At 34.6% G+C, this 17668-nt stretch overlaps 1 protein-coding gene across 1 annotated transcript in view; it reads left to right on the forward strand.

The window, feature by feature from the left end:
* Positions 1-17668, forward strand: part of LOC107283474 (gamma-aminobutyric acid receptor subunit alpha-5) — a 132197-nt gene that overhangs the window by 37207 nt on the left and 77322 nt on the right. The window contains exons 3-4 of the mRNA XM_015811393.1: positions 7011-7078; positions 7186-7406. Coding sequence (XP_015666879.1) covers positions 7011-7078; positions 7186-7406 — 289 coding nt within the window. The remainder of the gene's footprint in view (positions 1-7010; positions 7079-7185; positions 7407-17668) is intronic.

Consider the following 17668-nt stretch of genomic DNA (forward strand, 5'->3'; position numbering starts at 1 on the left):
GAGAATGGCCGGTCCAAGGTCATCCAGCTGGCTTTCATAATTAAGACGGAAACAGAACTCAGGAATTTTGTGCTTTCTAGCTTGATGCCTTAACCACTAGACCAAATTGGCTCTCAGTACACCATACTGAAAGTACAATATGTAATAATAAAGAAAGCACTTCTTTGGTGTGGCTCCTTGGTTGTGACACATATTTATTTTAAACAACAGCAACCTTCCTGCTAACTTTCTTGTAATAAGTTCAATGTTTCGACAATTTCAGAAATGCTTTTGTTTGCGTTATGCCCTTGGTTGGTTCATTTTATTATTCAAGGTATGTTTTTGTTGTTATGTTTTAACCATTTACTGCCCTTTGAATAAAGGAGAGTATACCAATACATATAGATAATTTTAGGGAGCAACAAGGCAAAACAAGGGAGTAGCCAAAATACGTACTGAGAGTATATTACAACCTTCCCAAAGGGTGGTTTATTTTATTTTTTTTTATCTTAAAGATTGTTTTATGTCTTCCAGTCAGAATTCATGCCTGTCATCTTGAGAACAATCACTCAGAGAAGCCCGGTTGCCGCTTTCATGTTTCATGGGGATAAGGAGGAGAAAGATTATAATAAAAGCAAGTTGTAGGGTCTGTGCTGCCAGACTATATGAAAATCGCCTGCAGTTGCATTTAATATGAGGGCAGTGGGGATGCGGTAACTGGTAAGAAATGCCCATTTTGGAAATTTTTGGAATTAAGAGGCCATAAACATCTTTCAGCATATTCCCAGCACACTCCCCTTTCCACCTTTACTGCTGTAAGAGGACAATCTGTATTGTGGAAATGGTGCTGGAAGACTCTTCTAAGGATGGGTTACTTTTTCTCTTCATACCTACTTGTTTGCATGCTCTGTGTGCAGGATGGCCTCCTGAGATTAATACCAACATTTCATAAAAATCTATCTCATGAAGTTAACTAACAAAATAGATTGTCCTCTGAAACTTAAATGCAACTGAATTTCTAGTAAACACGTTTCTACAAATGACCAAATATTTTAGACTTCAGTAAATAAATCAATGGCTATATTCTCCTTTAATGGGTAAATCAAGAAAGCCAATTTGGTGTAGTGGTTAAAACTGGATGTTGTAGTCCTTCCTGAGGCATAAAACCAGCTAGATGACTTGGGCACTCATCCTAAGGAGGAGGCAATGGCAAGCACTTTTGAAAAGACTTGTTAGGAAAACAACAGGGACTAGTTCAAGTACTCAACAGGAATAAAAAACGGACTTGAAGATGCACACACACAGAGAGAATGAAGTAAATTTATGCACAAAACGTGTCAGAAAACCAGGCAGAAATCATTATTCTATTTTCTAGAATAATAAGAATAAACATCTTGATGTGTGAAATAAATCAAGTGCATATTGTTATTTAAAGGAGACTACCACTTGAGAAGGGAGGAAAATGTAATATAACCCAAATACAACCTTTATTTATTGAAATTGATTTTCTCTCTTGTGTAGGTATTCGTTTTGCTTTGCTTTTTTAAAAGAACCTCACTAGTATGGATGTGTGAATTTCCTTATTTCTGTTTTGTATATGTGTGTTTTTCTTTAAAATTTCTCTCCTGACTGTCACACATTTAAACTAGAGTAAGATAAAACTGGAAAGTCAGTTGCATGATTTTCATGGCTATCTCTTGCATTTCTTTTATATTTTACTGGCAATAGCATGGGAGGACCACTTTATGGTATTACTTATAGAGACTTGAGAAAAAACAATACTTATAGAAATAGGTAGAAAAAGACTTCCCTGAATCTGATACAAATCTCAACCAGTTCCTTAACTGGGCTCCAGTTACAGATTCTAAAATAACAGGCCTTACAAGACAGCTTAAACCTGGCATAGTCCCAGGTAATTACTTCAAGTATAATAAAAGCTTACGCAATAATTTGAAATGGTGAAGCCCTGCACTTGCTTTTCCCTTGACCTAGGTCTATCACTATGGGCAAACACCAAAGCATTATAGTGACATCTATCTGCAAAACAATAGTCAGCAGTTGCCTACTAACCATCAGCCTTTTAAACAGAATAATTAACTTCTCTGCTACATAATAAATTGCCTGATTAGGTCAGTCTAGACTAAAGCATATTTTGGCAGATGAGCAAACATGTTTTAGAGCTGGACATTCTGCCCTTGACCATACCCTCATACAGCAACATCTGGCTGAAAAATATTCATCAAAGCCAGGCTTTGCATTATATATCACATTTATTCATCATATTTAGGCTGTACTTCATCTTATTTCCAGGGTAAGGATGTGGCATTAACTCATAAATCTATAGGTAGCAGCTACTAATGCTAATGTATAAACTTGATGAGAATTCTAGAATAAAAGCTCTGTGCGCAATCATTGCACTAAAGAAATTCCAACTTGAAAAAGAGGGAGATGGGGATATATTTTTCCTCCAGTTATCTAATTTGTATATTAACCCTCTTGTGTCCAAAATAACTAATTTAGAGCACCCTCAAAATGAGGCAATAGACATTTTGCAACCATATTGTATGAAGACAGGGTAGTGTTTATATAACAAACCATCTATTGGGTTTAATTAAAGCTCGTGGCCTAGCCAATACCCCCCTGAAGATGTACTTGAGATCAACTCCTCTAAAACCAAGATCTTAATTTTTGAAAAACAACCTAAAATGCATGCCTAGTGATTAAAAGACCAGATTATACACCAAATAATATATTATATTCCCCAAATAATAGCAGCATTAAAACTTTATTTGGCCAAAACACATATGCAGCTACTGTGGCCCTAGATATTTCTCAAGTAGTATTAAAGAGAGAGGCAGATTTGATCAAAATTGACATTGGTTAACCCTTATTAAATATAGCATTAAAAGATAAAAGGACTGCTTCTAACTATTATTGAAATGGAGAAACCCTACTTACAACTAAACTGTAAACTTATATTGGAAAAAATTCATGAAGCCACTGAGCAAGTATGCGCTAAAATAAAAGAGATTACTACAGAAATAAGAGTCAGAAACTTTATTACAAACCCTCAGACTGATTTCCAGACTTCAACTGATTGTCCTATAGGCCAAAATACACCAGAAGAGGAATTAACCTATATTAAAGAGGAATTTATATTACCTCATAAGCATCCTATTGAGATTTCTGAGGATCAGAAGGTAACCTTAATCAAACTACATACAACTCCAAAAATAACAGGAATTGATGTACAAACATGACTTACTGAGAACGATGATAACTTTGATAACCAACTACTAATCATAAAATTAGATACAACCGAACGTTTTACTCAGCTGAACCAAACATTGAGACTTGAATTTCTAAAGCAACAAGGGTCTAACTACAAAGGAGTCAAGCTTCTAAAACAGAGGATGGAATGTCTTCCATTGACCCAAATGACATCATAAGGAATAAAGGGAGACCTATCTGCTGAAATAGAGGCTCTGTTATGGAAACCTGCTTGGCACAAAAAGAAAGCCAGAATAAGACTGAAAAAAGAGACTTAAAATTACATGTAATGGGTTAAAAAGGTCTTGTAGAGATACAGATTGATTTAAGGTTTAAGAATCAGATTTAGAAGTGAGAGGAAAACTCGTGATTAGTAGAATATATATGTGAAACAGAGTAAGAATGTACCTTTTGAAATAATATGTTTATTTTATGTATGAAAATTATTTTGTAATGGAACGAGAATAAGAAAATGAAAGAGGCTTCAGAGATTTGGACTGATCTAACAATTAATTGAGTATGTCAAGTTAGTAAGATGATATTTTGTGTAATAATATGTGTGTTTTAGATATGATAATTATTTGGATGAGATTTAAATCCTACCTAATGGACTGAAATGATTTTGTGTTTTGTTTTGTTTTGTTCTGTTAAAAAAATAGATTGACTGATAGACTATATATACATAGAGTAAAGTCATATTTTTATCTTAACTAGGATAATTATTTTGTAGTGGAAGAAGAAATAAGAGAGATTTGTGATAAAATTAATGATTTATTAGATTAAAAATTAGAATACATCTGGAAATATTAGAATGTTTTTGCTGGAATATTATGTGTATTTTAGAAGGGGTACCCGAAGTGTTAATAATATGTTTATTTAAGATTAAATTGGATTATGGTAATTGTAAATTAGTAAAGCTTAAAAACAGGATTTGGATCTATATAAATGTAATCTAGAAATGGATTATTTTAAATATGTTATACTATTTGAGGGAAACAGAGAGGGAACGTCTAATGTATTAATTTGAGTTATATATATATGATTTTGTTTTTGGATGATTGATTACCCCATCACCACGGTGTTTCTCGAGCTTCTTGTTGTAAAAGTTAAAAAACCAATAAAACTTGTTTAAAAAAAATTGAGACAGCTGAATGGATTTGCATTGGTGATACTTGGTTGAATTTAAAATTGTTTTCAGAAGGTCTGGGTTCTTTAATGGAACAATTGTGAATCCATAGGGAACAAGACAATTCTGCAAAAATGTCAGTGTCTTGTTACATTGCATTTTTATAAGAAAGCAAGTGCTCATCTTATAACTCTATTTAAAAAGTATCCGTGCACTTCTATTTGTTCTATGTTTGCTTCTATTATAAAACCAATAGCAGTTTCTAGGAACATGGTCAAATTTTGTTATCTTGTTTATAAAACAGGCATATTTTGATTGCATATATACAATCCTGTCATAAACTATGTTATTTTATTTTCTATCCTCTGCTGTTAATTTGTTGAGTTCCAGTCACTGATCATAAAAAAGCATGCATCATGAGATGCACCCAAATTATATCACTTATCTCTCATGACGTGTGTGCTTTTGTCAAGGCTGGTAGCAGATCCATTTGAATATGTATATTTAAATGTATAGTTTTCCTCAGAATGTGTTTCTAACCTGAAATAAAAATATTAATAATTTTCCTTTTAGTATTAGGGTGGGAAAAATAGAACACATCAGTCCTTTTTATACTTACCATTGTTGTGCGTGTGTGTGCCTTTCAGTCATTATTTGACTCCTGGTGACTGCCTGGGCAGGTCCCTGCAGTTTTCTTGGCAGGATTTTGGAAATGGTTTATCATTGCCTGCTTCTTCCTAGGACTGGTCCAAGGTTAATCAGCTGGCTTCATGGCTAAGGCAAAATGAGAACTCACCATCTCCTGGTTTCTAGCTAGAATCCTTAACCACTGCAACAAACTGGCTCCTAATTAATTAATTAAAATATTTTTAATTAGCATTAGGAGTCTCCAAAATTGAAAAATGATATATTAATTATCTATAATGTATGTTCGTGGCAACATGATATCAGGTATTTTTTTTAAAAAAATGTGGTAAAATATTATAAATCAATGTTTTCAAAGTTTCAAACGTTTTACTGGATTTTCTTTCATCTTATGAAAATAATGAGGTAAAATATGTAAGTACATCTGGGCATTTGCCAGGAATCAAAGACTGACTTGAAAGTACAAAATTAATCAGTCAAGTCTCCTAAGCCATATTTGAATAGTAAGTACATTCTACTTTGTTTTAAATAATGGTGGCATTTGGGGTTGGGGAGGGGTCTAAAAAAGGCAAGATGACAATTGCACAACTGAAGGCCTGCTGCCCTTTTTTAATGTGTAAATACTATTGAAGACTATTTGTATCACATGCATGATGCACTTCAAAAGGAATGTGGCCATGATGTCAACCATCTTGACTAATTTTTATCCTCACTCTACAGAGGCCCTACTAATCAGCTCATATTATCAAGCTGATGTTTTCTTAAAGAAGAATAAATAAAGGAGGTTAACTTTAAGTTGTGTTGAAAAATAGGTCTATTTGATTGGTTAGACAATCTGCATTGGTTCTTGGCAAAACCATACATGCTTGGCAAATGCAACTAGCTTGTACAGGTCCAGATATTTAGCATTCATACCTTGAAGGCCAAGCAAGGTCTTGTAACAGTTGTAAGCTATATTACTTATCTCCAGTGATTTGTTATGAAGTTGGAGCACCTAACGTCTTCACCTGGAAATTTGCCCCTTTGTTTTATTTTTCTTTGTATGTTTACATATATTATTGTATGTTTACCATAATGTTGCATGTATCCAGGAGCTGTGATGGTGCAGTGGTTAAAATGCAGTATTGCAAGCTAACTCTGCCCACAGCCAGGAGTTCGATCCTGACTGGCTCAGGGTTGACTCAGCCTTCCATCCTTCCAAGTTTGCTAAAATGAGGACTCAAATTGTTGGGGGCAAAGTGCTGACATTTGTAAACCACTCAGAGAGTGCTATAAAGCACTATGGAGCAGTATATATGATTAAGTACTATTGCTATGTAACATTGTATGTTGAATCCCAACAGGCAGCTACATTGCCCTATTAATTAAAATAATTTAGACTTTTAGAAGTAACTTTTTCTTGGATCCAATCTTGCACTTATTTTATGTACATATTTTGACCTGTGGTCAGAACCTTTTCCCTTGGGTTCATCTACTGCAATACATGTAGCACTGACAAAGATTTTGTGGTATACTTTATATAGAAGTGATTATCATATTTGTCAGAACTAAAATAAGCAAAAGTTTTCAGTTTTTTTGGCCAATATGCCTATCAGAATTAAAATTGCTAAAATACATTGACGTTTTGAGTGAGATTGTTGAAATACAATTTTCCTACATGAGATTGAGATGTTGGTATTTTCATTTGCTATTTGTTTTAAATGTTTTAAATTATTTTGGGGAGATTAGTGATGCTTTTTATAGACGAAGTAGGCATATTGCCATTTTTTGGCCCAGGGTTTGAACAGTATTTTGCACCCATATTACTGTAAAATGGTTTGATATGGATGTCAGGGAGATGAAAGCTCTTTCCTATTTGAGTCCCAGGGAATACTCTTAGTGCTGCATCAGTTCAGTTATCAGGAACAAAGCTAAAGTCTTAAGATAGCTCTCTCACTCACCCACTAATAGAGTAGCTGTTGATTTACCACATGATTTTCTTTTCCAATAGAGAGAATAACGGAGGTGAAAACAGACATCTATGTTACCAGTTTCGGTCCAGTTTCTGACACGGAAATGGTAGGTTGGACTGCACAGATTCTAAGTATCTCCTGTTATTGTTGCTAGGATAATTTGACAAGTGGATCCTTATGAGTGTTTATGCAATTCTCTCTTTTTTATACCAGGAGTATACTATTGATGTTTTTTTCCGACAAAGCTGGAAAGATGAAAGGCTTCGATTTAAAGGCCCAATGCAACGCCTCCCTCTTAACAATCTCCTGGCCAGTAAGATCTGGACCCCAGATACCTTTTTTCACAATGGCAAAAAATCCATCGCTCATAACATGACCACTCCCAACAAGCTGCTGCGCCTTGAGGATGATGGAACCTTGCTGTACACAATGAGGTGAGCCTTATGACAGCTAATGTACTTTGAATGTCATTCTACACTCTTCATAAAAGCAGGGAAAGTGCTCACACCTACATAGGAAAATGTCCAAAATCAGTGGAAATCTCCATTACACTTTTCAGTTAGTAACTAATGTACAATGTTGAACAAAACTGGTTTTAATGAAACCCTTCCCTTTTCCCACAATACTCACCACTGATTTACAGCTTAAACTAGAGAGTTTAATTTGCTCCTGCTTTTGTACATTTTTGTTTGGGATGACTCAAATATAACTTTAGTTCAACTTAATTAATTAAAACACATGAAGTTGAACACGTGGATGAATAGATATTTGAGCAAGTATATTTTTCAGATCCTGGTGGTTCTGGATTTTAAATATTAAATATTAAAAATGTCAAAAGTTCTGTTTTTTAATAGTAAAAGTAAAGGTTTTCCTGTCAGTCATGTCTGACTCTAGGGCGTGGTGTTCATCTCTGTTTCTTGGCTGATGGAGCCAGCGTTGTCTGAAGACAATTTCCGTGGTCATGTGGCCAGCACGGCTATATGCCAAAGGCTCACAGAACACTGTTATCTTCCCACCTATTACCTATTAATCTACTCGCATTTGCGTGCTTTTGAACTGCTAAGTGGGTAGGAGCTGGGGCAAGTAATGGGAATTCACCCCGTTACGTGGATGCAGGTCTTGAACCTAGGCATAATAGTAATTTAATACTATTAGTAACAACAAGTGAAACTGGAAAAAATAAAATGAAAAAAATAGGTACAGAAAAGAAAGGGGAAAAGGGAGAAAAATTAGAGAAACAGAAAAAAACATACGAATATAGTAAAGAAAAAGAAAAGAAATATATAAAAAAGGACTTCCCATCTTCATCACAAGTATGAATAATTTTAGTAACAAACAACAAAGGACCTCTTCTTCCCATATTCCATCTCTTATCTATAAACAAATCCTTAAAGCTTCTCCGTTTCTGTCCCGATATCAGCAAAGTCCATTACTAGTGATAACACCATATCTATTTCAACCTTGATTAAATAAACCAACTTGATTTTACTTCTTACCATGTTGATTTTTAATCTGTCCAAATAATGTCCTAGAACTTAATTTCTTTTCATTTTTTCTTGTCCCTTCTTATAAAATTCTTCACAGATTTAACAAGATTCTTTAGTAAATCCAATATAGGAAAATTATCCCAGTCACTGTCTTGTTTTAATAATTAACAAGGATATACAAACAACAAACATCAACCAGTTTCTTTGTGTGTCCAATCTAACATCTTTTATCTGGAATATTTGTAGCTTGTTATTTTTAAATTCAGTCTTTAAAATTTGTATTAACATAATATAATAATTTTATAATATAAGATTAATTTAATTAATTTATAATTGGATAATAATAGAGATACACATTTAAATAAAGTCAGACTTGATTTTTTCAACAGGTAGAATGTATTCCCCCTTCCATAACATATTTTAGACATAATCTATCTATAAAGGCAGATACTATTAAAATTAATTTCTGGGTTCATTGTTGAAAAATAACATTCAATATACCCAATGTTAAAATATTTTATTTCATTCTGTATTTGTAATTCTGGTTTGAATGCTCTTTCCTTTAATTGTAATCTTTAGTTCTCTTCAGTTCCCTCTAGTGTCCAATTTTTAAAGTCTTACTATTTTTTAAAAAAGTAAATTTTAAAAAGTAATTTTTCCCATTTGAAGGATTCTTTAAAATTAATTCCAAAATCTTATTACAAATTTACCTGTACTCTTACTCCACTTATAGCTTTCTAAAATCAAAGTTTTAATTACTCTTTTCCTGTTTATTAATTTTTTCTAAAGTTCTTAAACATGTAGTTAAAACTTCTTTTGCTATGGATTGAAGGAAACTTACCCAGTGCTTTAAAACTTTCCCTTTTGGAAGAATCTTAATCAAACATTTTAAAATTTATATTCTGAGTTTCTTGGAATGTACCCACCTATTTATTATGCTTAAAATTAGGCTATTCTGACTATATTGGTGATTTTCAACCTTAGTTGACTTGCTGGGTAACACTAGGAGTTGAAGTCCATACATCTTAAAGTTTCCAAGGTTGAGAAACGCAGTTCTAGAGGCTTACATCAATGCAGTATTTGACTTGCTTGACTTTTTAAGAGAAAAAAAGGAACCAAATTTCTGCTTGATATTATGGGCTTTCAACCTAGTAGTTTGCTCTATTAAGCTCAAAAATGAACTAAGGCTTGCAACCAAAGTCAAAAATAACAAAAAAAAAGCTTCTTTCAACATGTAAAAAACAAGAAAAAAATGAAGGAAACGATTGGTCCACTAGTGGGTGAAAGTGGCAAGAAGGTGACAAGCAACAGGGAGAAAGCAGAACTATTTAACTCGTTTTTCGCATCTGTTTTTACACAAAGGGAAAAAACAGACCAACCTATCAAAAATAGTGCCATAAAAAAAAATAGAAATACAAGTTAAGATAGGCAAGAAAATGGTAAGTGAGCACCTGTCCAGCCTAGACGAGTTCAAATCACCAGGACCAGATGGATTACACCCCAAGGTTCTTAAGGAACTGGCAGATGTGATCTCAGAACCACTGAACTATATTTCTCAGAGATCCTGAAGCACTGGGGAACTACCAGAGGACTGGAAAAGAGCTGATGTAGTTCCCATCTTCAAAAAAGGAAAGAAAATGGATCCAGGAAATTACAGACCTATCAGCCTGACCTCGATACCTGGGAAGATTCTGGAAAAGATAATCAAACAACGAATCACCGAACACCTAGAGGCAAACAAAGTCATTACTAAAAGCCAACACGGGTTTGTCAAAAACAGATCATGCCAGACAAATCTTATTGCATTCTTTGACCAAGTGACAAAATTAGTGGACCAGAGGAATGCTGTGGATATAATTTACTTGGACTTCAGTAAGGCATTTGACAAAGTAGACCACAACCTACTACTCAAGAAGATAGAAAAATGCGGGTTAGACAGCATCACCACCAGATGGATCTGTAGCTGGCTGACCGGCCGTACTCAGCGTGTGGTCCTCAATGGAACCGCATCTACATGGAGGGAAGTGTGTAGCGGGGTGCCTCAGGGCTCTGTTCTGGGCCCAGTGCTCTTCAACATCTTCATCAACGATCTGGACAAGGGGATAGATGGGGAACTCATCAAATTTGTAGACGACACTAAGCTGGCAGGAATAGCCAACACTCCAGAAGACAGGCTTAGGATACAGGAGGATCTGGACAGACTTGAACACTGGGCGCTATCTAACAAAATGAAATTCAGTGGTGAAAAAAGTAAGGTTCTACATTTAGGCAAGAAAAACCAAATGTGTACAGGTATAGTATAGGGGGTACCTTGCTCAATAGTAGTAACTGTGAAAGGGATCTTGGAGTCCTAGTGAACAGTCATTTAAATATGAGCCAGCAGTGTGCTGCAGCTGCCAAAAAGCCAACACAGTGCTAGGCTGCATTAACAGAGGGATAGAATCAAGATCACGTGAAGTATTAATACCACTTTACAATGCCTTGGTAAGGCCACACTTGGAATACTGCATCCAGTTTTGGTCACCACGATGTAAAAAAGATGTTGAGACTCTAGAAAGAGNTCAGGGGCTGCCACAAAGAAGAGGGAGTCAAGCTATTTTCCAAAGCGCCTGAAGGCAGGACAAGGAGCAACGGGTGGAAGCTAACCAAAGAGAGAAGCAACCTAGAACTAAGGAGAAACTTCCTGACAGTTAGAACAATTAACCAGTGGAACAACCTGCCTCCAGAAGCAGTGAATGCGCCAACACTGGAAGTTTTTAAGAAAAGACTGGACAGCCATTTGTCCGAAATGGTATAGGGTTTCCTGCCTGAGCAGGGGGTTGGACTAGATGACCTCCAAGGTCCCTTCTAACTTTATCATCATCATCAAGCTTTGGACAAGCCACCTTTGAACTGAAGATCAGCATATCTCCACCAGCTACCAGAGGTTTCCTCTTAATAAAATACTTTACTTTACTTTTCTTTCTGTAGGTAGGTAGGTAGGTAGGTAGGTAGGTAGGTAGGTAGGTAGGTATCACAATTAGAGACCTCACAGAGTGACTCTGTTAGCAGAAGTGATGTACTGCACAGTCTTCCAGTACTACTAAACTGGGGGATATTGAATTTGTTTGTTCCAATTGCCCTGTCCATTTTATACAACTTGGCACTGAATCTTAATTATCCTCCTGCTGTTAAAGTGTTGTGGCTGGCCCATTGTGGAGAAAGTTTATCTCCTATTAGCTGATGTGTCTGCAGAAATATCTAGAAAGATAGTTAAGTTTTATGCTGTTGATATTGCCATCAAGTGGGCAATTGTTATGCCTTCCCAGTTATTAAATATTGAACAGCCTCACATGCTAATTTATTTTATATTATACCTTAGATTATCGTGATTTCTTAGATGCTTCTGGATTTTTAAATTCTATTTCTATTTTTTCCCCAAGTTTATTAATTTTATAATATTACATTTACATATTTGAAAAGTAGCGTGGCGGCTGAGCATAGTAATTCCATTACATTTAAATATCATCAGTACAAATCTCAAAGTGTTACACCTAATTCCCTCTCTTTCCCCCATAATATCTACCGTCATGTTCGAACCAATACAGTTCTTATTCTATCAATCAAACAAAAAGTACCTTTCTAATATTCATCAATAATCTTCACTCTATACATATCTTAATTAATTTGACATTCCACCTTTTAGACAATAACCTAGTAAGTTTTTCTTAACTTTAATTTCCCATTGATATTTAAGTTTAATGTTTAATCTTTATCATTTCCAGATTTTAAATGATCCCAATTTCTAAGTCTCGTATCTCACATTTGGGGCTAATAATTTTTTTCTTTTCTTCCTTCTACTCCCTTTCTTTCTTCCTTTCCAGAAAGAGAAAAAAAATAAAAAAATAAAAAAAAACCAACATTTGTACCACAAACCCATATACAAATTTAATTAATAGTATTTATACTTCTAAGTTTTACTTAACCTTTGTCTCAACTCATAACAATATCTTAAATTCAAATCTTAGTTATTTGTAAACATTCAAACTTTTAGCCAATCGGTAACCTGATGGTTAATTTTCCTTTAATATTTTAATTTAACATTTAATATTTATTTTTTCCAGATTTTTAATTAAACACAATTCCTTTATCACAATTCCTCATATATTCTAATATTTAAAATACACACCTTGTATATAAATTCTACCATCTATCTTACCCATCTAATAAGACAGTATAATATTCTTATTTCAATATATTTCTAGATTTTATGTGACCAAAATTTTCTTTATCTCAAATAGTTACAATATCTTGTGTTCAGAATACATATTCTATCCATTTAGATATACTCTATTTTAGATCTCATGTATAGATCAAAACTCCAATCTTTTTCAATCTTATTCTAGCTTTTTTTCCTCTGCCAGGTCATTTTTTGTATCTTTGCCTTTAAATCATCCAAAAAATCTCCTTGTATTGTTGTGGCTATTGTTTGATGTTGATAAGAGCATCCAGTTGATGTTTTCTTAAGAGGACTAGTTGATTTAGCTGGTAGTCTCTTTGTTTTTCCAGTTCGATGCAGTTGCCCCGAAGTATTTATGTTCTCTTTCATCTGTTTTTCTTTTTTATCTTCAAATTCCTTCTGGTTTATAAGAAAAGTCCTTTCCTTGTTCAGTTTCTTTTTTGTGTTTTCCATTGTCTGTATTTGTTGAGTATCTAAGGCTTCTGTCATAGTATTTAGTTGTTTCACTTTCTCTATAGAATTCTGTATAGATAATTCTTTGGTTGAAGTCATAGTTTGAGTTTGCATATCCAGATTTATACGTAAAGTTTGGATCATCGCTTTTAACATACAAAGAATTTGTTCCTGTACTTCCTCTGTAGAAGAAATCCATTCCTGTTCTTCTTCCATTGTAGTATATTAAACTCAAAAAAAAAAAGAAACTTATAGTCAGAAAGTCCACCAGATGGGGAGCTGAGCTGAGTCTTTTGCAGATGGTGTTTCAAGGTTGCTTTAGTTTATATCTTATCTATTTTCAAAACTGTCAACAAGTCTCTTGAAGAATAGCAGGTTATGTCTCAGAGTTAGTTGGATCTTTTTAGTTTTTTTTCCTCCTCTATTTTAAGAGGAAAAAAACCCAAATCTTCAATAGTAATTAGAGTGAAAATCAGAGAAAAAAATATAAAAAGTAGAAAGTTACAAATCATATAATCCATCAATTTTAGGAAATAGAATTCCAATTAGGATCCCAGTATTTTTCCAACGTTTTAAACTTGGTTAATTGCCGCTGTTTCTGGAGGAGGGCTAGAATCCCCCTTCCCTCACCACAGGGGGGAAAGTACTTTAGCAGCTTATGCAGGTAATTAAGTAATTAGGATGTAAGAGAGGCAGACCTCACCCAGTCCTGTCCATGCTGCTTTGAAGTTGCCAGATGGTAATGTGACTTTGGCTGTTAGCAGCCTAGGGACGAGCCATATTTCTGTGGCCAGTCCTTTTGTCTGCCGGTTTGGAGGGATCGCCTACTCTGACAGGAGAGTTGCTGCTCTCCCGCGATCCAGCGAAAGCCCCTCCTTGCTGGTTGCCTCTTCGGGGTGACCTTCGGCCCTTTTCAGGGCCCCCAGCGATGCGAAACTGAACGGGGGAGAGAGAGCAAGTCTCCCAGCCGTTCATGGCGGCCGCGTGATGAACCGGAAACCGTCTAAATTCTATTTCTAAATCCTTAAGCGTGTTCACAATTTTTCTATTGTTGTTACTCTTTGTGCTCTTATTTTTTGATTAAGTATCCTTTTGACCATTGGTCTATGATTGTTAATAAAGATGAACTTTTTTTAAAAAAAGTTGATGAAATGGTTTGGATTTAGGCCATTAACAGCAAGAGAGCCAACTGCCTGATTACACTAACCAGGTGGCTAGCAAAAAAGAAGCACTTTGCTGTAGCTCAGTGATCCACGCTTCTTTGGAAGTGGGGGCCATTAGTTTAAACATTCATAATGTACCAGATGCCCCATTGTCAACTATAAGTCATGTCTTGCTTGTGTGACACTTTTTGGCCAGTTGTGTAGACTTGCATAAGTTATAAAATAAATGCACTATTTTTCCTATAAGCTAAAATTTTATCTGCCCAGATAATTAAAAAAAACCCTGTTTTTTTGTGTTTAATGATTGCATGTATGTATGTGCAATATATATGTATATGTATATACAGTAAAAGCAAGTACCTCCATCTTACCCCCAGAATTAAATTATTAAAATCAATTTTTATCAATGTGATTACTCTATCCCTGTTTTAAATGTTGTGCTTGAAGCATCTGCATCCTTTTTCTGCAGATTTTCCTTTCGGTATCTAAACATTAAAAAGAGGCCAGCTTTTTGACTGTCTTATTGGTACAATATGTTGAAATCTTTATTGGATGAAAACTTTAAAAGTATGATCCTAGCTAAAAAATATTTTGTACATCCTAAATTTAATAAGATGTTCAACGATCATAGTGTGGAGAATAAAATGCTGAAGAAACAGAAGAATTTTTTTACAGTATAAGCTTTTTAAAAATTGACTAAAATTATCTTTTTCCACGTATCTTTTTCCACATATAGAAATGTAGTGCACCTGTATCATTAACCTTGATATTGCAAGTAATCATGCCCACCATATCATGTAGTAAGGTTCTGACAGGTTCAATTCATTTATGTTAAAAATAATGTGCAGTACCTGGACCTTCCACTTAGCGGCAGCATATCCTCACCTTTAGTTTCAATAATTTAACTGAAGAACTGTGCTTATTAATAGAGAAAAACATTTAACACTTCCTTTGCTTTGATCATGAATATAAATCCATACAGTGAATCTGGTGGCCTTTGATTTCGAGTCCCATAATATACTTAATAAAAAAGGCACTATAATAGCATTAACTATTAAAATTAATTAGTATAAAATGAAAGAGTTATTTTTGATTATCCTTGTAGAAGAGGCTGGGTTATTCTCTCTTAAAAATAAAAAAAGCTTGTCTTAATTTTAAATTTGGCAGATTTCTGCAGAGGGAAGCTAGTGTGCCAGATGTTGTGTAATGTCTGCACAGCTGTGTGTAAAGTCATCTAAGGTATAAAAGTGACTTGCTAAGCTGCACCTGAACAAACCTCACACTTTCTACAAAAGCCCATTTATTTAATTAGCAAGATTTTGTTTTGCTTTAGCTTTAATATTAGTCTTTGATTTTTCCTGATATAATTACTGAGAATGATAACAAGATATGGTAAAAAATACAAGATAAGGAAGTAATGTTAACCAAATTATGTCCCAAAGCAGATCCATCATTAGACTTTAGAAGAAGGCACATTTTATCATACTAGAAATTGTAAGTCATGATAGAAGAAAGTTGTTGATCTTTTTTGATAAAGCAGTTGTATTTCAAACATTATTATTTAGTTCCATGGGAACAACGGTCCAAAATGTTATGTGAAAATGCAGTACACCAGTGTTTTTATGTCCCAAGTATAAAGCTTTCAGTGACAAGAAGTCCAAAGTACCTGGAATAAATATCTGGTTGCAAATTTATCTTGCAATCGGGTACTTTTGTCCCAATGACAGAAATAGTATTGTGTCTGCCCCTTTGGTACATGTACAAACTATCACAACACAGATACAAATGAGTCAAGATATATGTCATGTCTGAACAATCCTACTTTTGTCATATGCCCCTCTGACCTCTCTCATAGATGCCTCTTAGGAAACCCATACATTAAATATATACACACGCAAATGTGTATCTTTTCATAAACCACTTCCACTGTCAGCAATAACTTCTTTGCAAAGTTATCTTACAACCAACAAACAGTTTTTTATTGGAAATTAATTTTTTGGGAATACCTGTAAACATTTTAAAGCTATTTGAAGCCTTCAGTACATTGGTTTAATTTCTAAGGATAAAAAAAAACCCAAGGCAGATGAAATTTTGAACATTAATTTCAGAATGCTCTTGAAGCTACAAAATGCTACCAAGGAGGAGAAGCTGAAATCAGTAAGCTGCCTTTGATCTCATTACAGTGGGCAGAAAAAAAATTAAGTGTCCTTCATCACTCACAGTGGGAGAAACAGAACTGGTATAGTTTTTGCTTTAATTGGTGATTTTATCTTAGGAACAGAAAGGCTTTAGATTTTTGAAGTCATAGCTGCTGAGATGTCCTTGTTAAGTTTCCTTTGACACTGTAATCCTGACCTTCCAGCAGAACCAGAAAGAATGCTCATATCTTCCAAGAAGTGATTAGCAGCTGTTTTCTGCATAAGAGGCCAAATGAAAACGAGGGTGTGCTCCCTAGATCTCACGACTCATCTTGTGGTTAGGGAAATAAATGCTTAAGTATATTTGTATATAGGATCATAATACTATCCAAATTGTTATAGCTCATTAAAAACATGTGGTTCTGCATCAGGCCTGAGAAAGATCTGAATACTCTTTTAGGACAACATGCAGGCTAGGTGGATATATTTCTTTTTGGGACTACAGGGAGGTTTAGGTTGAGTTGCTGGCAAAATGGGACCTAAATATATTAAATATATATACAAGTTTCCTCAGAACAGCCACCCAAAAAAGTTATTTCAAACAATAAACATATACAGTGAGATGTCAGTAACTAATTTTATGAGCCCGTGAAATTTTTTGATAATGGTTTTTTCCCCATGGAAAATGATAGCAGTGTAAAAATGTTCTATCCCATATTAGTTACCACCCATAGACATACATTATCATTCACTATTGATAATAAAATGTTGCCTGACCTGCATATACAAGTTATAGTAGAACTTAAATAGTAATATGAGCTTCTCAGAAACTGATATCTTACAGTACTAGAGGCATTTTTGTATTGACAGCTACAGGAATGGAGAACATTTGTCTCACCAGGTGTTTTTAAATTAACTCCCTGAAGCTATAACAGTTTTGGAAATTATTAGGATATATGGAAGTTACATATTGAATCTTGAGGGCCGAATATTGTCAGTGCCCGGACTTTTACTACTAGTGATAGTATTGAATTCTATTTTAAATTCAGAAATACAGATCAAAGAACTTAAGAGTAAATAAAAATGCGCTCATTTGTATTAAGCTGGATTCAGAATGCAGAGCTGCAGAGAAAGACTGATTCCCTGGACCCTTTAGAGCTGAACAGAAGACAGAAGGCAAAAAGTAGGGCTTATCATTTAAGTCAATAGTAAAGGCAGGGAAAGGAGCAGTATGAT

This window comes from Protobothrops mucrosquamatus, unplaced genomic scaffold (assembly GCF_001527695.2).
Source record: "Protobothrops mucrosquamatus isolate PMUCROS unplaced genomic scaffold, P.Mucros_1.0 scaffold40, whole genome shotgun sequence".
In the NCBI taxonomy this organism is placed as follows: domain Eukaryota; kingdom Metazoa; phylum Chordata; class Lepidosauria; order Squamata; family Viperidae; genus Protobothrops; species Protobothrops mucrosquamatus.